The sequence below is a fragment of the Tachypleus tridentatus genome, chromosome 7, assembly GCF_004210375.1.
Source record: "Tachypleus tridentatus isolate NWPU-2018 chromosome 7, ASM421037v1, whole genome shotgun sequence".
NCBI classification, from domain to species: Eukaryota; Metazoa; Arthropoda; class Merostomata; order Xiphosura; family Limulidae; genus Tachypleus; species Tachypleus tridentatus.
The window spans coordinates 4849325-4875305 of record NC_134831.1 but is presented as its reverse complement, the minus strand read 5'-3'; the positions used below and the strand labels follow the sequence as shown (position 1 = coordinate 4875305).

The 25981-nt window shown below is 34.7% G+C and overlaps 1 protein-coding gene and 1 long non-coding RNA gene across 2 annotated transcripts in view; one reads left to right on the top strand and one right to left on the bottom strand.

The window, feature by feature from the left end:
- Positions 1 to 16443: 16443 nt before the first annotated feature.
- LOC143255029 (guanylate cyclase 32E-like) overlaps positions 16444 to 25981 on the bottom strand; it is a 91758-nt gene continuing 82220 nt past the window's right edge. The window contains 3 exon segments of the mRNA XM_076510042.1: positions 16444 to 20657; positions 23228 to 23319; positions 24005 to 24103. Coding sequence (XP_076366157.1) covers positions 20526 to 20657; positions 23228 to 23319; positions 24005 to 24103 — 323 coding nt within the window. The 3' untranslated portion in view covers positions 16444 to 20525.
- Positions 23793 to 25981, top strand: part of LOC143255030 (uncharacterized) — a 37877-nt gene continuing 35688 nt past the window's right edge. The window contains exon 1 of the long non-coding RNA XR_013030415.1: positions 23793 to 24132. This is a non-coding gene — a long non-coding RNA (uncharacterized LOC143255030). The remainder of the gene's footprint in view (positions 24133 to 25981) is intronic.

The window sequence follows — 25981 nt, the reverse complement described above, 5'->3', positions numbered from 1 at the left end:
TATTTTTTGCATTTTTTTGTCCTTTTACCTATATTGTCACAATTTAACATTTCGTATTGTCCATTTTATTGTGAACAGTGATATTAAGCTTTGATTACAATTGTATTGATTTTGTTGTTCAATATCAACTTTGAAGTTTCTGGAATTGTTTTGTCAATAGAATTTCAAAATTGTACCGGACTTCAAAGGATCCGTATTACATCCTCACTATTAACTGCTCTGAGATTGCTCTGTAGTCATCAATTGCATATACATTAACTCGGGATAAAGTTTGAAATGGTGGATTCTGAAAATGTCCCCTTAACGTCGGTTCAATACTCCTGTGTACTTGTGCTATATGGAAGGAGCCATTCCATCTTCAATGGCTTCCCATTTAATGTAAAATTGGAATTAAATTCGTTGCTTTTATACAGTGAGTTACATCATTTCAACAAAATTAGAAATTTGTGATCACCTCTTATTAACGTTTGCTGCCATCTATCGGCATACTAGCGAAGTATAATTTAAACTATTATGTGCTGAACAAAGAAAGGTAAAATTAGTAGCAACTGCCTCGTTCACAATGGTTCTTGTACCAAAAGATTTGTAGGCCTAAGCAAGAACCGTAGAAATGACAACATTTCAAAAGTATCGCCTATTTCGTCTTCGATCTTCCGTATGCTAAAACAAACAAACAAGTTATTGAACAACGTTTTAAAACAAACTTTGACAGATCTCTCCCTTCAAAAAATTGTGAGGCTGAACGTGGTTAAAAATTGAATTACCAAACTGTAGAATTCAAGATTCAATGCTTAGATCCCGTTATTGTAGAAAATTTACATCCGAATTATTGGATGCATTATGAGAGTCAGTTCACGCCCTTTCCAACAGAGCAGCTTAAGACACAGCGAGAGACAACATTTACTATATGCTTCTTTCCCTCTGATTAGGGACGTCTGGCACACATAGCCCTCGTGTAGCTTTGCTCGAAATTCAAAACATACAATCAAACAAAACATTGTCTAGTAATGCTAAACACTATGCCGTTTCTGGACCACGATAATAAAATGAAGCAATATATGGCTAAGAGATGGCGCTAAAGACGCTTTTGTAATCTAAATATAATATGTCATATCTCGTACAGAACGTAAGGTATTAAATGTTTCACCTTACCTCGTTTCGTTTAAATGGCCAAAAAGTGCCTTGCTTGATCACTAAGTACGATTTTCAATTGGTTCACTCGTGTTAGCAGAATTTACTAATGCAACATTCAGATTCATCCTAAAAATATTTAATGTGACTGAAGCATCGTCCATGGAAAGAACGATATTGTCGCTGGACAGATTTCGTTATTATTATGGAAAAAGTTCTCGTTAGATGTTCTGGATATACATTACTGTGAGATGGGCATTGTTAGCCGTGGAAATACAGTATTGTGAGATGGGCATTGTCAGACATGGAAATACAGTATTGTGAGATGGGCATTGTCAGACATGGAAATACAGTATTGTTGGATGGACATTGTCAGTCATGGAAATACAGTATTGAGGGATGGGCATTGTTAGCCGTGGAAATACAGTAATACGTCATGTGTCTCTGCTAATCATGTTGCAGATACAATATTGTGAAATGGACATGATCGAGACTTAAGTTCGGGAGTGCTGTGAAATTAAAGGATGTCCATCTGCTAATACACCATTACAAACATCATTACACCAGCTCTGGCAGGTTGCGTTGTTGAAGTAATACACATTTTACCTTACCGATTCAACATTCAACAGTTTGCACTTTAAAACCTAGGAGAAGCGCTGCTTTCCTGGTTAGTAGTTGATATTTATCATTAAAATTTTCATTCTCATGTTAGGGTTAAACACAGTCAGATTCTAACAACTGTTGAAGGAATCGCTTAAGAAGAATACGATCTGATATTATTTCTCTTTACAAGTCGGTTTCTCGCGTTAGCTGACCACAATCTTTCCTGGTAAATGACCGATACTTTTGAATAATAGAATATAATGCACTACTTCACACAAATTTTGTTTTTATGATCCTGAACAAAGTGTGAACATCCTCAGTCACTAAGACAAAGACGAAATTTGGCTATTTATTCAGTATACATGAAGTTTTATATTTAATACCGAATCAGCTGTATGGCTAACTTACTAGTATATCATAAAGTAAGTGGAAAAACGAGTTAACCTGTTTGATCTCAAATCCCAATTTTAACACCGGCTTTCGTAAATATCTGAACTTTTACTGACTCTAGTTGCATGTTATCAAGTGTTGTGCACCGTCTGTATATATTTTTAGATTTTCTTATTCTATTAGCCTACAATGTGATCACACAAGTTTCTCTGCAATAATTTAACGTAAAAATGAAACTCAAAATAACATAAACCAGTTTCACAAGTTAATATTTAGTCAGATTTCTTCAGGATTTCAGAACTACTTCACATCAACGTGGTTTCAGGGAGTTTGTGCAGATATTCCTGAGTGATTAACTGACATCCTTCTTTGAATGCCTCAAAAGGTTCATCTCCTGTTTGGCTTGTGATCTTTTATTAATCGGTTTAACTCAGCCTATAAATTTTCAATCGGACTGATATCAGGCGATTGACTTGGCTATTCAATAACATCAGTTCTCGTATTTCTAAGATATCTTTTAACGACTCGACAATTGCAGATAACTTGTGATGAGTAATATGGATGTGGGACGTTATGAGATTGAACACCCAGATCTCGCTCTCCTAATTTCTAATTCTTTTGATAATATTATTATTTAATTTTGATTATGATTATCATTATATATGAATTTCTAGCAAACGGAGGTTAAAACTGATAGACGATGTATCTCCACTGCAATGTGGTCACGTGTAGTCAGTCACCTCTGAAACCTAGGGTACATTTTATATCACACATTATAGCCTATTCCCTGGAGACTTTTTCAATTGGCTTGACATAGCCAGGTGATTAAGGTACTAGACTCCTTAATCCCCATTCGAATCCCCATCACACTAAACATGTACGCCCTTTCAGCCATGAGGGCGTTATAATATGACGGTCATTCTCATTATTCGCTGGTAAAAAAATAGCCAAAGAGTTGGCAACGGGTGGTGATGACTAGCTGCCTTCCCTCTAATCTTACAGTGCTAAATAAGGGACGGCTAGCGCAGATAGCCCTGTAGTATCTTTGCGCGATATACAAAAAAAAATAATATTCTATTTACTGTATCTGGTTCTATTGTATTTTATTTATTTATTCCAGTCCTTGAAAATACGTTTTAAACATACAAGATCGCATTCTGTTCTACTAACTTAGTCTTTCATAATTTGATGGCGTTTTAACATACATATGTGCTTGTTTTCATACAGTGCCATTATAATAATAAAGTACAACATATTTTCATCTTAATCAGTCCTTCGTTAATATTCATGACTCGTGCAGAGTGTGTAAGTCATTGGAGAATAAGATGGCTTAGAAGCTATCTCGTTACTGCACAGTCTTTAAATCCGTGCGATTATGTGAGAAAATAATGTTGTCTTACAAAGTAATTTTGTTACCACATTTATCTTGCTCATTAAACGAATGCTCATTATTTTTTCTGAAAATATAGCTTAGAGTTATTCATTCTGAATAATTAAAGCTATGGAATAAATGTTGAAACTATGTTTCATACCCGATATGTTTATTCTCATAATCAAATTACTGTGGATATTAAATATTTATAAACAAATTATTCCTAATTTAATGCTTTCAAGTATTAATAAAAAATTAAAAAAACTGATGATACATTAAACAAAAAGGCTGTTTTCTCCTTTAAATATAACACAGGCCTAGGAATTTAAACTTCATGGCGCTCAGTGGCACATCGGTATGTCTGTAGACTTCCGTCGGTAGAAATAGGATTTTGATACCCGTGGTTGGCAAAGCACAGATAGTCCATTATTTAGTTTTGTGCTTAACTCCAAAAAAAATGAAATTTTAAACTTCATAAACGTTGTTTTGGTTTTAATAACGGATTTTTCCATATTTCAGGGTGCCTGGCATGGCCAAGCGCGTAAGGCGTGCGACTCGTAATCCGAGGGTTGCGGTTCGCGCCCACGTCGCGCTAAACATGCTCGCCCTTCCAGCCGTGGGGGCGTATAATGTGACGGTCAATCCCACTATTCGTTGGTACAAGAGTAGCCCAAGAGTTGGTGGTGGGTGGTGATGACTAGCTGCCTTCCCTCTAGTCTTATACTACTAAATTAGGGACGGCTAGCACAGATAGCTCTTGAGTAGCTTTGTGCGATATTCCAAAACAAACAAACAAACCATATTTCAGCTACGCGCATTTCTAATTTTTTTTTTTCTATCACGTAAGAATATTTTTTTTTTACAAATTGGAAAGTAAAATAAAACTCTTTCGTTTGTTATTTCGTTTACCAGAATAAACATTTTTTTTATTATGTCGTTTGAGTTCTAGAACAATCGATAATATTCATGTCGCGTTTGGTCTAGAGAAATCTATAGCTAGTGGTTGTCAAGAGTTTGAAGATAGAACACGTGACATGATTTCGTTGAAAATGATTCACTTGTGTAAAAGTACATGTGACATTTTGTGATAAGCCTTTAAATGATGGAGGAAAATTGATATTATAATCGGGTTCAGGAACTATTTTATTATTATCTTTAAGAGACAATAAAACCATCACATGGCTGTGCTATTAATGTTGTCTTTTATGTACCTTTTATATAAATAATCGTGTAGTGTTTTTCTACTTCTGATATTTACTATTCACACAGAGATATAAACAAGGCTATCTGCATCAGTTGTCCCTAATTTTAGATTGACAGACTAGAAAAAAGATCCCATATTAATGTTACACATTCTTAAAGAAAACGTTTAAGCTACTCTAATCGAATTGTGGGTTGTGACTGCTACATTTTTAACGCACCCACAGCTTCTAAATAAATTTCACGGATCGATTTTACGGCATTGGGATTTAAGCCACGGACCATTGTACTCACCCCTAGGGCAGGCTAAATCGGAAAGATTATCACGCAAAAATGTTGAAATATTTATGTGTATAACTAAAATAGTCTTATTTAATTGACTTTTAAGATACCAGTAATTAAAAATCACCTGTATTTTAAATAATGAATGACAAAGGGGTAATAGTAATATGCGGTTCATATCACATAAGATTTAGGTTGTTTTGAATTTCGCGCAAAGCTTCTCGAGGGTCATCTGCGCTAACCGTCCCTAATTTAGCAATGTAAGACTAGAGGGAAGGCAGCTAGTCATCACCACCCACCACCAACTCTTGGGTTACTCTTTTACCAACGAATAGTGGGTTTGACCGTTACGCTATAATGTCCCCACGGCTGAACGCGTGAGCATGTTTGGTGTAAGGGGGATTCGAACCTGCGACCCTCACATTAGGAGTCGAGTGCCTCAACCACCTTAACGATTTAGAAATCAACAAGTAATTCCTGTATTTTTATAAGGTCCTTTTAGTCAAGATAGAAATTGGATAGATGTTAATGAGCTGATAAGAAGTTAATAATAATCAACATTGAACAAATAATATATGATAACACTGCTTCACAGTCATGATGCGGAAAATGAAGAATATTTAAAACTGTAGGAAGTTCCGTAAAGAATGAATCAATAAAGAAAGAAATGTAATGTCAGAGACGACCATCCATCCACATTCCCAACCACTCCATCTCTCCATTACTGTAAGACGTCTTTGTTTGAATAAGTCTTTGCTGTAAGAAATCTTTGTTTGAAACGACCTCCATCTCAGTCGTGCACAAAAATTAAGTAACAAATGAAATGCAATCATAAAATCTTACCAAACACGCGTATCGAACTCAACCGCGAGGTCAACGACCCTGATGTTAAGTCTTACTTTTTACCTCCTGACCAAAGGAAGTTCGAGCCAATTAGAACCACATACCTCTGAAACAACTTCTCCTAACCGTATGGCGGGGATGATTCCTACACTTATAACACACCTATAAATGAAAATGCCTAAAAGTATTGAGTAACAAATTAGAAGTCGAGGACCTCGAAAATACTAAACTATATTCCATATCGGATCTTTTTGTTAATGGCACAAATAATTATATATATATGCCTCACACAAATTTAATAGGTGTTTAGTTATATATTTTGGACTCTGCTAGTGATAAAGCTTTAGAACGATCTCAGAAAGTTTGAATTTCGTAAACAGCCAGCTCCTCAGAACTCAATACACCTAAATAATGTGTGTACAATTAAATTAACTGTGAGAAAATAACACTGCAAAGCCTACATTCTGTGACATAACTATTTGTAAATAAAACGTTTGCAACCACAAATTTTACGAGGCTTGTGGCTAAGGCGCTCGACTCGCAATCTGAGGGTTGTGGGTTGGAATCCCCATCACATCAACATCAGCTGTGAGACATTATGTTGTAACAATCAATCCCATTATTCATTGACGTTATAATGTGACGGTCAATCTCACTATTCGTTGGTAAAAGAGTAGCTAAAGAGTTGACGGTGGGTGGTGATGACTAGCTGCTTTCTCTCTAGGCTACCATTACTAAATTAAGGACGGCTAGCAAGGATAAACCTCGTGAAGCTTTGCGCGAAATTCACAACAATACAATTTACTTTGATGTAGATATGTTTTATTTCTTAAAAAAAATTTATATTCACGAAAAATCTAAAAAAACAACAACAACTGTAAAATAAATTATGTTACGACAAACAGAGAGAGAGTGAGATAAAACAAACGTCATTAAAAGTCAAAACAAGATATGTTTGTCTATTTTTTTAATTTCGGGCAAAGCTGCACGGTACATGGAGTGAGAGAACAGGCTATTTTAATTAATTACCTCTTATAATTATTCTAAACAATATAATTTTCATAATTTAATTACCTCTTTCAAAACATCATATTACCCTGAGTTGTTTTTTTTAATTTCGCGCAAAGCTACACGAGGGCTATCTGCGCTAGCCGTTCCTAATTTATCAGTGTAAGACTAGAGATAAGACAGCTAGTCATCACTACCCATCGCCAACTCTTGGGCTACTCTTTTACCAACGAATAGTGAGATTGACCGTAACATTATAACGCCCTCACGGATGAGAGGGCGGGCATGTTTGGAGCAACGGGAATTCGAACCTGTGACCTTCCAATTACGAGTCGAGTGCCTTAACCACCTGTCCATGGCTCGGCTAAAACTAGGTATAGTGTTAATCATTTCGATAATAAACATTACTGTTAATTATAAAAACTAATTCGCTGCTTCCTCTCGGGTCAGCTAACAGATAGAGCAAAGCGAGGCATGAATATTACCGATGAAATAATAATAGTATGTGAATGTTCTTATGCACAAACAGTTTATTTAGCTGACAAACATTAATGTATAAAAATTGCAATAATGTTATAACTAATAATGTATGATAATGAATAATCAATTATAATAATTAATTATCAATATATTATGCTAATAAGTTAATAATTACATAATAATAATAAATCATCATTGTTTACATTCCATCGAAACTATCTCATGTTTTAAACGTAATCCATTAGCGTTGATTACTTTAACAAAAGGCACTAATAGGAAACTTTGATTAAGCATCGAAATAACACTAAATACGTTTTTTAATATCTTAGAATTACATCAGGGGGCACAAGACGCACACGTAACAAGCATGGAAAAATACTTGTTGTTTTAAATCTCCACCTTCCTCTTAATGTTTGAAACCAGAAGTGCGTGGAAATCACATTTCAGATTTATCTTGTTTATTTCACACGTAGCAGGTTTTCGTTTAATACCAGAACTGATAAGTTGGGCTGGATGATGAGAGACAAAATAATTCATGAAACGATATTTATATGATACATTAAAAGTAGTTTGTTTGTTTTTTTAATTAGGAAACCAGTCCCATAATGTACAAAGAATATTACACGTATATATATCTATCAAAAGACAAACTGAATGTATAAAGTAATTTCTGTATCAATATTACAAAAATACAACTTTATACAGATATCTATGAAAGCAGTGTTCGTTAAACGTCATGATGGTTGCTATGTAAGTTTCATATATATGGCTAATGTAATTGTTTCATTACCCCAGTGGCACAGCGGTATGTTTGCGGACTCACACCGCTAAAATCCGGATTTCAATACCCGTGGTGGGCAGAGCACAAGCAGCCTATTGTGTAGCCTTGTGGTTAATTCAAAACAAAACAAACAATTGTTTCTAGATCTTATTGCAGGAGTCTTAAGCAAAATATTCGATTTAGTTTCGATCTTTTAAAACCACGCAGAAAGAAAATGAAAGTTGCTTAGTCTGTTCGTAATAAAACACAAAGCTACACAAAGGGTTAATCATTCTCTGCCCACTACTGGTATCGAACACAGTTTTCAGCGGTTTAAGTTCACAGACATGCCGCTGTGCCACTAGAGGGGCTTTTTTTGAGAAACCGATTAATGAATTAAATTTTTGTGAATAGATAAACGTATATTTTACAACGGACACTAACTTATCTTTGTTTTATGGTTGTGTTTCTGTTCCGTCATCTTACAACGAACACTAACTCATCTTTGTTTTATGGTAATGTTTTTGTTCCGTCATCTTACAACGAACACTAACTTATCTTTGTTTTATGGTAGTGTTTCTGTTCCGTCATCTTACAACGAACACTAACTTATCTTTGTTTTATGGTAGTGTTTCTGTTCCATCATCTTACAACAAACACTAACTTATCTTTGTTTTATGGTAGTGTTTCTGTTCCGTCATCTTACAACGAACAATAACTTATCTTTGTTTTATGGTAGTGTTTTTGTTTCGTCATCTTACAACGGACACTAACTTATCTTTGTTTTATGGTAGTGTTTCTGTTCCGTAAGATGATCTCTTTATTTAATTGGTTGTTTTTTATAAGGTACAACACAAGTTTAGAACAAATACAACGTATAAGCTGTACGAATTATTTGTGTCAAGTTATTAAGGTAGATAGGCAAAAGATTTTAAAAACATTTGATGTTTAACTGTTCACGTATTTTAGCTCACCTAAATACACACTGAACACGCGGATTAAGTGAGATTTATCCAGTTTATTTCAGTATTAATGGATAATTTGCGTCTTCAATAAATAACTACACAGCGTCTGTTTCCTCTGAAATGTTGCCCAGACACGTTGTTTATTTCAGTCCTTGACAGGCTTTGCTATTTTGTTTGTTTCAGCTATACAAGGATTTTTTTCTTAAACAATAATTATTTGGCTTCAACCAGTAATTTTATTACTAAATCAAAAAAGCCAGAACAGGATTTTTTCCAGGTGACAAAAAACATGTTTAATTTAAAACACAATTTCTTCATTGAAATGTTATACGTACAGTTCTCCTTGTCAAAATTATAAGACTTGTGAAACTCGTAACTATTTTTGTTTTTCTCAATTTAATAATTTTGGAGCACTTCCTACAGCTTTAAGTATTAGTTAAGTAATAATGATTGTGTCCAACGTAACAGATGCCAAGTTGGTAAAAGAAAAGAAAAGACTGGAAGGTTTTGTTTTTTCTTTGTCTGAAATGTCGACTTTATTTCTCAGCGTGAGAGAACTGAGTAAACGCAATCTTGTCACCAACTGATGTGTGTGGTACTAAAGCTACTGAATGTCCATTATTAATATCTTGGTTAGTAGCAGATCTGGCGGAAAAAGTTTAAACATGTCTAACGTGACAATGGTTTTTATTTAGCTCTCTGACAAAAATCCAATATCACAAACTACATTACAGGGTGACCCCAAAACGTTCTTTCGTTGTTTTTCAATTTCGCGCTAGCAGTCCCTAATTTAGCAGTGTAAGACTTGAGGGAAGGCAACTAGTTATCACCACCCACCGCCAACTCTTGGACTACTCTTTTATCAACAAATAGTGGGATTGACCGTCACACTACATCGCCTCCACAGCTGAAAGGGCGATCATGTTTGGTGTGATAGGGATTCAAATCCCGACCCTTGGGTTAGGAATCGAGAGCCTGAACCACCTGGCATGCCGGGAACCATGCCATTCGAGGGTACGTACAATTTTTTTGTTTCACATGTAATGTTTTGCAGATTTTTACAGGCGTTTTTTACAGTTACATATAAAGGAAAGCAACTTTTTATGTCCTGAGATATCCTTTCATTAATCATGAATTTTTATTACTTCCGTCCACGATTATTACACGATTAGATTTTTTATTGATTAGCAATGGTTATTGATTCATTGGTTCCTAAAACGAAGTAAAAAGAAAATGTAATAGATCTAAAACAGTTTTGTATTTTTGTTTTGTTCTTGGTAGTTTTTGTAAAAGAAAAACATTACATTAATACTTCATTGTTTGCATTAAACACACGGAGAGTTTGGCTATATTTATTACGTATTCGTAGAAAGAGATACTATTGTTGTTATTTTTTTACTGTATTGTTTCATGTCCCCCTGCAACATATCTGTGGACTTATTAGATCACTAGAATCTGAGTTTCGATGCTCGTGGTGGGCATCGCACAGATAGCCCACTGTGTAGCTTTGTACTTAATTCCAAACAAACAAATAAACCCATCCTGACACGAAGAATCAAACTGAATAATTACGGTGCAATTAATTATGAAACACAGATAAAAATATCAAATAGGAAAAATAAAATCACAGATTGAAAGCATTATAGTGAAACAATAGAACGTTTACAGAATTACAATTGACAATACTAAAACCCTGAGTTCGATACTCCGCAATGGACTCAAAAGATAGCCCACTGTGGCTTTGCTATAAAAATGCACACATACGCATTAAAATCCTTTGAGGCGTGAAAATAATATAGGAAAACAGCGAGGAATGAGACCATGATTAAATATCTGTTTTAATAGTAGCGCTTTTATGACGTCAAAAGTTTGTTTCTTGGTCAACAAGGCCCGGCATAGCCAGGTGGTTAAGGCACTCGACTCCTAATCCGAAGGTCGCGGGTTCGAATCCCCGTCAAAGCAAACATGCTCGCCCTTTCAATTGTGGGGCGTTATAATGTGGCGGTCAATCCCATTATTCGCTGGTAAAAGAGTAGCCCAAGAATTTGCTGTGGGTGGTGATGACTTATCTTCTCTCTCGTCTTACATTGCTAAATTAGGGACGACTAGCACAGATAGCCCTCGTGTAGCTTTGCGTGAATTTCTAAACAAGCCAAACCAATCTTGGTCAACAAAACCCAAACACTTAACTCACGGTTTAACGCAACATTTTATGGTGTTTTAACGTTATTTACGTCGAGCAGTTAATCATCAGTTATTCGTTGTCTGGAAAGCAACGTTGACGTTTCAAAGACGCAACTAATAAAAATAAAGGTTAGTATCCAGCTACTGTCTCTTTATTTCGTTATGCATTAAATACACACCTTTGATGAAAATAGCTCATTACATAAACGACCGAATGGAGATGGTACTGTAGTGTTACTAACTCCGTAACATGTGTACAAATATAATTAATCGACGTGGATTCAAGTTACTGTAGTAGTTCTTGAGGAAATATAGATACTTACAGGACATTCAATTTGAAAGTTGTTTAAACAGATGTAGTTGGCTTTCACACGCACACACAATGTATTACCTACTATATGACGAACCAAAACGAGTGATTTATCCATTCAGCCAACATGGCGCTGAAACTCCATTTGAAGTAACTAAGCATCCATAGTATAACATTGTTTTACTTTATTATATCTGATATAACGTGTGACTTATATTTCCATATTCTACGCAGTATCTCTTCGGACTACAAAGCTAGAAACTGTGTTTCGATCCCTTTGTTCAGCAGAGCACAGATAGCCTAGGCAGACACCTTAAAAATTTTAAAACACCGACACGATAGCGTTTTAATAAAACATGTTTAATTATTGCTTTTTAATTTGTATTCAAATTGTCGTTCCGCGTGTCTATTATATCCATTTTAAATTCTCCGATAAGTGCAAGTTACATAGACAGATAGATATTACATAGTTGTAAAGATAGTGTCCGACCACCTGGTACCTATATGCACTCGTCTTTTCTGTTCACTCAAGGAAATAAGCCAGACAAGATATGAATTATTTAGAAGCACATCAGGAAACTAAATCTTTAGAGCTCAAAATCTGTCACATAATAATTGTTGAAAGACAGAACAGGTGTAAATGCTTCTATTTGTTTGTAATAATTGGACAAAACTGTCATAGATTACAACACAATATCTATCGCTTATTAACAGTTACAAATGTTTCCACAGAACAAAATCAAACTTATAATATATTCACTTTCAACATTAAAAAATTATTTTTTGTTTTTCTTATAGCAAGGCCACAACGATCTATCTACTGCGTCCACCAAGAGGAATCGAACCTTTGATTTTAGCGTTGTAAAATTCTTAGGCGTACTACTGTCCTAGCGGGGGACCAATATTAAATGAAGAGTTTTTTTCTAAACACATTTAAAACTAACATAATATTACAGTTTATCTTGAACTAAACCTTGTTTGTTTTGAATTTCGCGCAAAGTTACTCGAGAGCTATCTGCGCTAACCGTCCCTAATTTAGCAGTGTAAGACCAGAGGGAAGGCAGTTAGTCATCACCACCCATTGCCAACTCTTGGGCTACTCTTTTACCAACGAATAGTGGGAGTGACCGTCACATTATGACGCCCCCACGGCTGGAAGGGCGAGCATGTTTGGCGCGACGGGGATGCGAACCCGCGACCCTCAGATTACGAGTCGCACGCCTTAACACGCTTGGCCATGCCGGGCCATTGAACTAAACATATAACTATCAAGAACGATGACAGGGCTTTTTTTTATGTGTTTTCTTCATTTATTTAACTGCATGTTAAGAAAACATTTACACCACAAAAATGATATTTTAAAACTTATAATCAAACTACTTAACAATTAAATAGACTTTTTGACTTTTTTAATAGTGACATATAATAAAAATAGTTTGTACAACAAATTATATTACGTCACTTTTTTACGATAGCAGATACTTACATTGAGACAAACATGTTTCTCTTCTTTAAATCTTCTGCTCGGCATGGCCAAGTGGTTAAGGCTCTAGACTCGTAATCCGAGGGTCGAGGGTTCGAATCGCGGTGAAACCAAACAGGCTCGCCCTTTCAGCCGTGAGAGCGTTATAATGTACGGTCAATCCCACTATTCGTTGGTAAAAGAGTAGCCAAAGAGTTGGAGGTAGGTGGTGATGACTAGCTGCCTTCTATTTAGTCTTATACTGCTAAATTAGGGCCGGCTAGCGCAGATAGTCCTCATGTAGCTTTGCGCGAAATTCAAAACAAACCAAACAATTCTTTAAATCTTCATGTGAAACTCATTGATACGTTACGCTATTAGTCGACTAATTTGTTATAGTCTTTAGAAAGTGGTAATTAGCTTAAAATGTTCTGAAAAACATGTGCTAAATAAATTGATCAAAAACAGGAGAAAAGTTAATAATTCTCACCCTTACGTCCGGATCCCAGCTTCAGTCAATGAATAATAAAATTACTTTCGTTTCCCCGATAACGGTGCCCATCAACTCGGCTTTTAAACGTGATTTTTAATATTTAATACACACAGTTAATATTTATATAACTTCTATCACAACACACAAGGTCTTCCTTAAAATTCCAAACGCATTGAAATTGAAACTAAAAATGCAAACATTTATTAAAATATTTGAAATACAAGATGAATTGTACAACGCTAAAATCAGGGGTTCGATTCCCCTCGGTGGGCTGAGCAGATAGCCCTTTTTGGCTTTGCTATACCAAACACACACACACACACACACACACAAAATGAATTAAAAACTATGTCACAGCATAATAGAATGAATCGTATGATAGATTTGCATTTATCAGAATCATATATTATCAACATATTATTTTTCCACAAATATAAGTTATATTATGAAAATAAATTATTGTAAGTTCATTTTTTGTCAAATATATATTTCCATTTTCTACGTTTCTTTAGAGCTAACGTTGCAATGTTTCAGGTTTTTTTTTGAGATAATATTTGAATTTACAATTCGTTTCACTTGGTTTATTAACTTGAAAAGAACTAAACTTTAACATAAAAATAATAAATTGATTTAATATATCAAAGTCGTCTATGTGACAATAATTTAGTGTTACATATCTTTTGTGCATAAATTATATTGAATTCAAAAAGAAAAGTTGTATAATATCACAGGAATTTCACGACTAAATCAGGAAATTCGATTTTCATTCAAACTCAAATTTAAATACATTTTCAAATTCTAACCCTAACAATATTGCACTAGCTGAGACCAATATATAATGTTCTGATAAATTAAAGCTCTAAGTTTATGGTTGTAAACAAATATACAACAGTTTAAAACAGTGGTTGAAAACTACGGAACTGATTATAACCAATATAAAATGTTCTGATTCTGAAACATTATAACTGTACAGTTTATGGTTGTAAACAAATATACAATACTTTAAAACAGTGGTTGAAAACTACGGAACTGATTAGAACCAATATAAAATGTTCTGATTCTGAAACATTATAACTGTACAGTTTATGGCTGAAAACAAATATACATCACTTTAAACGAGAGATGAAAAACTTTTGATTTTTCTTTCACATTTCTGAATTTATATAAAAATACTAAATTGTTATTACGTTAAAATTTTAAATCGCTAATTTACGCATTTGGAAAAACAATAAATAGAATAAAACAAAAAAACAGGAATCATTACTGTTTCATAGAATTATTTCGAAATTTGAAATCTGTCTAACTTTTGAGCATTGTGAGAGATTTGAATTTGTAATAAATATAAATAAGTATAATTCTGTGGCAACTTCCACAGTTTTTGGTAGAAGACTTATGTGTTTTTGTTTTTAATAATTTTGTTTGGTTTGTTTTGAATTTCGCGCAAAGCTACAAGAGAGCTATCTGCGCTATCCGTCCTTTATTTAGCAGTGTAAGACTAGAGGGAAGGCAGCTAGTCATCACCACCCATCGTCAACTCTTGGGCTACTCTTTTACCAACGAATAGTGGGATTGACTGTCACATTATAACGTTCCCATGGCTGAAAGGGCGAGTATGTTTGGTGTGACGGGAATTCGAACCCACGACCCTCAGATTAGGAGTCGAGTGCCTTGTCCATCCTGCCATGCCGGGCCAACCGATTTTAATAAACAATTCTTCATTTACATTAGATAATTATTGCTGATGATGAACGACAAAAACAAAGAATAGTTGCAACATTTAGTTAGTTGTCCTTACCATCCTGGGTTAGATTGTGATTTGTTTTGTTTGTATTTGAATTCCACGCAGTGCTGCACTAGCCGTCCCTAATTTAGTAGAGTAAGAGTAGTGGAAAGGCAGCTAGTCATCACCACCCACTGCAAACTCTTGGGCAACTCTTTTACCAACGAATAGTGGGATTGACGGTTACTTTATAACGCCCCCTCAGCTGAAAGGGCGAGCATGTTTGGTGTAAAGCGGATTCGATCCCGCGATTCTCAGATTGCGAGTAAAGCGCCCTAACCACCTTGCCAAGACCCTCCTTCCGTTTTAAACATTAGCGAAGATAGCCTGTTGCACAGTTTTGCACTATAACTAACTAAATCATCAATTATAGCAATTTTTAGAATAAAGAATTAGAAAGAAAGACTAAACCACTTATTTTTTTTCAAATACAAGCCTCTTTTCGTCCTGTTGCGTCTTTTATCTGTTATTTCAGTTTCCTCGGACTTACTTTTATAGGCCTGGCATGGCCTAGCGCGTTAAGGCGTGCGCTTCGTAATCTGCGGGTCGCGGGTTCGCGCCCGAGTCGCGCCAAACATGCTCGCCCTCCCAGCCGTGGGGGCGTTATAATGTGACGATCAATCCCACTTTTCGTTGGTAAAAGAGAAGCCCAAGAGTTGGCGGTGGTTGGTGATGACTAGCCGCCTTCCCTCTAGTCTTACATTGCTAAATTAGGGAGGAGGGAAGGGTTAATGCAGATAGACCTCGTGTAGCTTTGCGCGAAATTCAAACACAAACAAACAAGTTTCGTTTGAACTTCACGCAAAGCTATTCGAAGAACATCAGTGCTAACCTTGCCTAATCTAGCAGAAAAGGCTGAAAAGGTAAACACGATCTCTGAGGAAGCTTATAACTCGCAAATTGGAAGTTCCTTAACCACTAGACCAGACTAAGCCTTTCAGTTATAAAACTTATTGCGATCAAATAATTATTACATTTAAGGCAAACCTGTAATTGATTTTCTAGATAAAGTTTTAAGTGTAAAGAATCATATATATATATGTTAGCTTGAAGTTACACGTACTATATCCACTTGTTGCCACAATTATTTACAAAAGATAAGAAATAGGCACTACTGTATTGTTAGCGAGTGACTGGTGTTTATAATGTATTATGATACATCCACACAAGACACTTGTAACAAGTCACTTTAATGTATATATGTACACAATACAAAACACATTTGCGTAATCTACATTATACTTTACTTTTTCGTAACTAGCTCACGTTTTTAAATAAAAACAAATCAGACAGAGTTATCAATTACACGTACAGAAACCGGTAAATAAATAGTCGATATTTTTGAAAGCATGGAACCAAGTAACGAAAATATTTTTAACTTCTCATAACTTTGTGACAATCAATTTCAATTACAGCATGAACAGTGAATTCCTCAACTTTAACTCTACGAAAATTATACAAACGTTGAAAAATAAAACTTTGGTATGAAGTACGAAATGCTACAAACATATTGCGTTGTTATAAGACAATATTATTACTAGCTTGACAAAATTATTTCCGAGTTGTTTAAAGTTAACTAATGTGAGTAAATGTGACACGAAAGTCGTACTTCGTAAGTTATAAAATAACCAGTAGAAAAGAGTTAACATAAATAATTCTATTAAAATAAACTTTATGATAAAAGTATAAAAACAGGAAACTTAGATGATAAAAAACTAAAATAACATCGTAACGAAATGTGCTTGATACGATAAAATACTTAAACAAATCAATTATAATCACAGGCGAAATTGGCAAACACGTGTCGAAGTGATGAAGACCGACAATCTCTTGAGTTGGAACGGTTTACAATGTAGTTCAAACAGGTTAATTAATGTTCGTTGAAAAATTTGCAGTGTCTCATAAAACTAACGCGTCGTTTCTCTGTTTATATATATATATCCTAGTAACACTTATATAAAATGAGAATGTTTTTCAGTACTGTTTAGAGCACTTTGAAATGACGTAGAGCACGTAATAAGAGAATACAACGTGCAAAGATTACGTTATGAATACGTAAGAATTTCATTACCAGATTCATCAGATTATGAGGACCAGCCAACAGATGGTCCATTCCATTTTCCTGTACTCGAGCAGAGTGAAACAAACCTAATAGCAACTACTACTCTTTTTTCCTTTCCCAGCTAATGGGTTCAGGACAATAAATGAAGAAAATACTAAAGAAGCTCATTCGTGTTTCTAGATGTTTAGTAAGACGTCCAACAAATTATCAACTCTGTTCCGATTGTTAAGCACTATGGTCGAGCGAAAACTGAGTAAACTCCGTGAATAATGACGTAACTAAAGTCTCCATTAAAACTGATTTTTCAGTTCTCTCAGCGTATGTCTTTCTTATAGCAAAACCACATCAGGCTATCTGCTGAGACACCAAAGGGAAGCAACTCTTGATTTTAGAGTTGTAACTCCGTAAATTTACCGCTGTACCAACGAGGGACTCTCTCATTGTCTCAAATGAAATAGTACATATACAGCGGTGTTTAATCTGTTACGGTAGATGTTTTTTTATATATATCTAGCGCTTAAAATTTACGTAAATCGAAGGTTTATGTGACCAAAGTGAAGACTTACAATAATTTATAAAGAAATAGATTTTGACTTATTTCACAAAAAAAGTGCAGTTGAACATCAGCTAGCAAATTTAGTCAATCAACTGATAAACTATTAACTTGATTTCGCTTGCACGTTTAAAGATGGATATCACGTAACTAAACATACCCGTAAAGCCAACTAAAATAACAACACATATATCAATTTGCAACTTATGTAGGATCAACGTTACGTTTGGCTGTATATAACTATGTTTTATTTCTTTAGTGATCATAGCTAAAGTTTGTTTGTTTGTTTTGAATTTTGCGCAAAGCTTCACGAGAGCTATCTGCGCTAGCCGTCCCTAATTTATCAATGCAAGACTAGAGAAAAAGCAGCTAGTCATCACCACCCACCGCCAAGTGTTAGGTTATTCTTTTACCAACGAATAGTGAGAGTGACCGTCACGTTATAACGTCCCCACTGCTGAAAGAGCGAATTTGTTTGGTGGGACGGGGATTCGAACCCGAGACCCTCAGATTACGAGTTAAACACCCTAACCACCTGACCATAGCTAAAGCATTACATTGTATATTACAAGTCACCAAACTTTTGTTTAAGTATGGCAAAATACTAAGAAGATAAACTGAAAAGGTATGAGAAGTGCCGAGTATTAAATAAACTTTGAGATAGCCCTAATAAACAACATACCATGATTAATTATAGGATTTAATCATTACACGTAACTACCAGTTACCAACTGTGCAAGATACATAAACCTTTACTTTACCCAGCCGTAGGATCCAACACACCCCTTGAACTTGTAGAATGAGTCAGTTCACATGTGTTGCAAGATACCTTAATGAGAGCAGCTGCAAAGAAATTAGAAGGGTAGATTAGTATTGTTAAAGTGCTCCACACGATCCACCAGCGAGGTTTGCTCTATTTTCTTTTTAAGGACCACTTATTGGCTGGGACACAACAGCTACATATACACTCTTTCTAAAACAAGTAATTGTAAAATGACTAGAGAGACCCTGGAAAGTATTTTCAAAATAGGCTTGGGAGCCAACGTGTTAAAGTCGTGAATTGCACGTGAAGGAAAAGAAATTAAATACCTTTATTGTAGCTTTAATAACAGAAGAAACGTCAGGGTTAATCAAACGTGATGTTAGAGCGCTACAAACGTTCACTTATCAAGAAATCCTCTTTGCAACATAATCGCTAAAACATTACTATAACCGACGTGGCCACGAGCATGTGGTACCACCCCTGAGAGCTCGCGAGGAAGTTGCTAATTTGATAAATTGGTATTCACGTTTTGCGTCGTGCGAAAAAGCCATCACTGCCGCCTTCTGAGATAAAAATAACGGGTTCGGCCACTTTCTAAGGTGACGGATGAGCTGGGTCATAAAACACACAGATAGGTAGTTGAACATTTTCGTATTGTTCCCAGTCACGAAGAATTCTGAAGTGGCGTTACTTGATGCGAGACCTTTGCGAGTAAAATCTCTTAATGTCTAATTGCCTATAGAAATCAAAAAGTTTGTGATAAACGTATTCTTAAACTTCCAGAGCGTTACAGAACTCTAAAATTAAAAGTTCTCTCGAACTTTTTCAAGTTAAACTATTTGTTGACAAGTTTTAAACAAACTAACTTGACAAAAGTTCACAGAGCATCAAGTGGTGTTAAAACAGCACCCGTTGGTTGAGTTTGTGAAACACAATAAAGGAGACACGCCAGTCACTTTTCAGAATCCATAGAGAACCTATTATGCAAAATTACAACAATAATTAAACCCAAGAATGTGTCACACCATATCGGAATAAGGATTCCTTCTGTGAAGAGAAAACCAAATACTTTTAGTAGGGAGGTTTTTACCTTATGTTTTTAAATATGCTGATGTTAGGAGTTCGATACCTATAGTGGATAGAGCAGTAATAGCCAATTATGAAAGATTTTGCTTAAAACAAACAGCGAAGTTAATAAACACATTAGAAAGAAAATTATATCGTAAATGTAAATAATATAATTTCATGTACCTGTAAACTTATTTATTTTGTATTCCTTTTACGACAGACATTATATCCGGGTTCCATTAAATCGTGAAGCAAGATTTAACTAAAATAAGTTAAAGACTGATCTAGTACATTAAAAAAGACTCGGATAACTGAGCTGAAAGTTTGTGCGTTAAAAAACAAACAAAAAATAAAGGTGGCGATACTAAAATAAATTGCTTACAGCAAATATGAGTGATTAACTTATAAACTTAAAGTTATTTCAAATATATAACTTGAAATACGAAGTCATAAAAATGCCAGCTTCAAAAAGCTAAACTTTCCTTTAAGACAAAAGTTAGGACACAAACAGCTGCCACGCCCCTTTCTGACATTTGAACTACTCCTCTATTGTTCACACATTTTCTCGGTTACTGAGATTACCTCTGCAGATCTGTAACCCTTGTTTGAGTCACCATGTTGAATGTTTCCCAGTAGTCTTATATTCCTGAAGAGGGTTAAGCAGCTGCTAAAGTCCTGATTAAGCCTTCTCCTGTCACATGTTTCACTTCCAACGGTCTTGTCCTTCTTTCTCACAGTTTCCTTATTAAAAAATACTCGTAAATCAGGACAATGCTGAGACTAGTGAATAACTGAGTTCCCCGATACGCCGGTTTCTTAGAACGTGTTATCTCCGGTTGTAGATACACTGGAACTGCTTCCTTTGTCTTCAGATGTACACTCGTAGACATCAGAAGATCGATGTTTTGTCTTCTCCAGAAGCCAGTAGGTTTGCATTTCCCCTTTTCCCTGGAACATCAAAATCAATGTTCAATTGGCAGAAACAAAACACAATAGACATATCAGTATACCACCTAAACAATTTTGAAAGATTTATATTATGTCAGTCTCATCGAAATACAGACATATCAGTGAAACACGTAATTTTGCAAGGTTGGTATTCTGTTAGACTCCTCTGTTAGATATATATATATATACAATATATATATCAGTACATCATCTAGAACCTAAAAACAATTGAATGGTTTAGACTCTGTTAGGTTCATCAAAATGCAATACAATACTTAACACCTAAACAACTTTGAAAGGTGTATACTCTAGCAAGTTCATTAAAGCGTTAGAATTATTCATAGGATCCCATTATAATTATTTTTTGAAATTCAGGCATTTCTCCTGCAGCCATATTTCTCCCCTGAGAACGAAAGATCCACCTTTCGAAAGCGCTCGGGTTGTATGGTTTTTACTGTTTTATTTTTTTCTTGTAGTAAGAAGACAAGGAACGGGCACCTCCTACCTCTCATTCATAATATAAACTAGTCACTATCGTCTCTAACTTTCAGAATCTTACAGTAGCTCAGCAGTAAATCAAGACTTTTATAACGCGTTACAACCCGAGTTTTTAAATTCGTCAAGAGCTTAACTTTGTGCAGCTTTGTGCTTAACAATAAAGAAACAAAGATTCACTGGTTCAAAAGCCAACCTGTTAAGACAGTTATTTGTTGATGTAGTTTTCTATAAGAGTCAGTTTAAATGCAGTTTAATAAGTTTATAACAAAAATGAGCTAAGACGTTCACATGTGACAGTACAGTTAATAAGTTTATTCGACATTAATTTCAACGTGTAGTAAAATTATCATACATCCAATAATTCTTAATTATTTTTAACTTTAAGACACATTGGTTTGATTGGTTTTGAATTTCGCACAAAGCTACTCGAAGGCTATCTGCGCTAGCCGTCCCTAATTTAGCAGCGTAAGACTAGAGGGAAGGCAGCTAGTCCTCACTACCCACTGCCAACTCTTGGGCTACTCTTTTACCAACGAATAGTGGGATTGACCGACACATTATAACACCCCATGGCTGAAAGGGCGAGCATATTAGATGTGACGGGGATTTGAACCCCCGACCCTCGGATTACGAGTCGAGTCCCTCAACCACCTGATCATGCCGGGCCTAAGACACATTGTGCTGATGTGTTAAGAGTAACAATTACAAAATATGACGTTTACCAAAACTAGTTGGGTGTAAATTATATGAAATAATAAATAGAATTATTTAATATAATTTACACCCAACTAGTGTCAGTAAACGTGTTCTCATAATCAAATTTCACAGTTTCTGTAATGTAAGTATTCAGTTCCAACCGTTAATGGGTGAGTTTATGTTTGGAAAAGTCCAAGAGATAGCGAGAAAGGTAACTCATACGTGCTAGAATATTGTTTACCGGCCCATGCATAGGGATCTCTTATTGATCATGTAATAACAAGACAAATAGCTCTTTCGACAGATATTAACAATGTATCTAGTTCTTATTTGTTTATAATTGCTGACTCGGAAGTGATGTAGTGGCTAACATGTCGGTATACCATATGTGAAGCCCAACGTTCGAATCAGCAACACTTTGATAAAAAAATCTGTGCTTTGAGCTGCATTATAAGACTGACGGTCAGTACCGATGCTCGCTTAAGTGTAGCTGTGTAGGCAGTTAGACTGGTTTTCTTTCCTTTGGTCAAATACTTAAATTAGAGACCGCTAGGACTGAACATTGAGTCCTCCTGTCAGGACCTTTTATCACGTGTGTCGTATAAGACGTCGTTGACGTTAAAAAATACCAAGTATGAACACCACTGATATCAAAAATACAAGAAATGAAATCGTTAGCTGTTCCGGTATTGACTGGTAATCCCCTTTTATTATTTTGTTCCCTCTTAGAATTTTAGCTTAAGCTGTTTGTGGAGTTTTAAACAGTTGCTGGTATAAACGAGTGTGTCCCAACTAAAAATAATTCATTATTTTTATCTGTAATTTAATACTTTTTACAATAGTAACGTGATATAGGGTTACCAGTAATAAGAATACAGACGTAGAACACACAGCAGACGATAGATAAAGAGACGACATACACGTGCTTCGCCATTAGGATCAATATAGTTTTAAGTCTTTGTACGTTTAAATATTTTTTTTTTTACAAAACGAATGGAAGTAGTTAAAGGCTTAGTTTATTCAGTGAAAGCTATTTAGTTAAAGGCTTAGTTTATTCAGTAAGAGCTTTTTTCCAATAATTCAACTGAAGTGAAAAAATAAGCAAGTTACGTACAAATTTTATAACACAGAAAAAAGTCTTGATAGCACAATGTTGGTTATTTTTAGGCTTAACTTTAGTTTTCCGCATAGTTCACGTAGCATTTCTGTTTTCTATTTCTCCCCAACACAAATAATAATAAACATAGGCGAAGGTTCACTGACTTCTAGTTGTCCAGTGTCTTCCAATTCATAAAAACCAAACACTACTTACATTATTCAAGGATCCAAAAAAAATGTAATTATAGGTTCATTAGATATATTCTGATTTATCTTACCTTTACGTTTATCAGCCCTCTTTCTTCATAAACATAACCATCAATTTTGTCAAGGATGGTCTTCGTTGCTTTACTTACATGAATCTTTAACGCTAAAAATACAGCAAGAAATATGTTTCCATTTTTGACAATTTCGTTAACAACAGTGAACAGACGTGTGAAATAATCAGAAACATAGGCACGAAGATATTTATAACATTCACTTAAAATATCAGAGTATCTCTAACATTGGACAAAATAAGAAACACCTGCTGTATTTGATACAGGCAATAATTTATGAAACAAGTGGTTATCAGCTTTTGATAAAGCACTTTAAAATAAACGATAACATTTGTATAAATACATAACTTTTTTTTCTGATTGAAACTTTAAAAACGGGTCAGATATATTATTGGTACAATTATTTTAATTCTTAAAAGAGATGAGTGTAAAACATTAATTTGTTTCTCTTAACCAAATATTTAAAGATGTAAAAGAGGCAAATTTTTCGCTTTTTTTTCTTATCTTGGAAATTAAGAATTATTCACGTAAAAGTCTAGATTTTGAAACAAAAACAAAACTGAGAACTTTGTTTGATATAACACTTTTAAATACGCTTCAAGGTAACAACAGAATGATTAAAAAGTCGCGTATTTAGTTCGAATTATATATTAATTGTTTGTAGTAAATATCAAACTGTTGCTTGTTTGTTTGTCAGAGGTGTTTTGCTGGTTTTCGAAGCTAGATGTATAACGTATGTAGATGGAGCTGCAATCTGAGAGAAGTTAAAATTGGTACCTTCCCCAGTGGACTCCATCCGGGAAGCTGTGTTGACTGTGTCCCCAAATAAACAGTATCTTGGCATTGTTAGTCCGACCACGCCTGCCACACATGGACCTGGGGTACACATTAACGAGTGAATATATGTAAATACACAGGCGATAATAATATCTTTAACGTTAACTTTACTGTTTCGTTTTAGCCTAATTCTTAAATTATACCATATCATACACTTATATTTAATAAGCCTACAAGAATACATATTAGTTAGCAGTCTAGTTACCATTGTTTAGGTAACACGTATGTACGTTCGTCTAAGTAAATTACAGCACTACTTTGTTGATAGTATATGTATTAACACTTTCACTACCCCGTCGCTAATATATGTGATATGGTTATACCGTAACGTTCCGTGTGACTCACACACGAGTGACGCAAAATATGTTGTTAAAGCCACGTCACGCAAATGTTTTTCACGGTACTTTAAATTTGTAAGAGGCTGTTTGAGTCTAGTTCGTAAGGCTTAAGTTTTTGTTATGGTTTTAAAACAAAACTAATGAATAGGCAGAAAAAACACATGTATACACATGAATTATATCACAACACAAGAAGTGATTATACGTGTGTGTACATATATATATATATATATATATAACAAATATTTAAATAGTAAATCCTAGTCGCAAATATATTTTTTTAATTCCTCAGCTGGGTTATTTATTACAAAAATAAAATATACCTCGTCTTAGAACAAAAACAAATGTGTGTGACATGGTCCTGAAAGTAAATGGACTTTCGTAGAGATCCAAGTCACTCAACAAAAACCGTATTTATAATCATATCTATATATCTAACTTGGGATATTCCAAAGTGCTCACGGTCACCAGAAAATAGGCTGACATGGACAAGATACCAGCAAGCACGAGCGTTGGACTTTCTTCCTCTATGAAGTAACGTGCACGATTAAAGTACTAAAAATAGGAACGTATACAATAACAACTATTAGAGTACATAACAAGGACTACATACAATCATACTGACGTAACCTATTAGAGTACATAACAAGGACTACATACAATCATACTGACGTAACCTATTAGAGTACATAACAAGGACTATATACAGTTATACTCAAATAACTTATTAGAGTACATAACAATGACTTCATACAATCATACTCAAATAGCTTATTAGAGTACATAACAAAGACTATATATAATCGTAGTGACGTAACCTATTAGAGTGCATAACAAGGACTTCATATAATCATACCTACATAACCTACCAGAGTACATAAAAAGAACTTCATATAATCATACTAACGTAACCTACTATAGTACACGACAAGGACATCATAATTACATAATCTACCAGAATACATAACAAGGACTTCATATAATCATACTTACTTAACCTACTAGAATACATAACAAGGACTTCTTACAAACACATTAATTAATGTAACATAATAGAACACACGACAAAGACTTCATACAGCCATATTTATATAACCTACTGGTTAGAACTATAATAAATACATGAAAGCAAATCCAAACAATCCAGATATTGGAATTACCATTATAAATGTACTGGTCAACTTTGGTTTTTACCTTTTCGTATTACTGTACAAAAATGACTTAAATGACGTTTTCCTATACGTAGAATCTCACATATCATACCTACAAAGCAGATAAATCATTTATCCGCCAGATAAATGCCATCACTATAATCTTTAGTTTAAAACAAGCTTTGTTAATATAAGAGTGAGAGAAAAAATATCTATAATAATAAAGTGTTAGATACGATCGTCATATATAATGTTTGTGTTCTGGTACAGGAGCAATTCGTTTAATACGTAAAATGGAATAATGTTTGTGTTCTGGTACAGGAGTAATTCGTTTAATACGTAAAATAGAATAATGTTTGTGTTCTGGTACAGGAGTAATTCGTTTAATACGTAAAATAGAATAATGTTTGTGTTCTGGTACAGGAGTA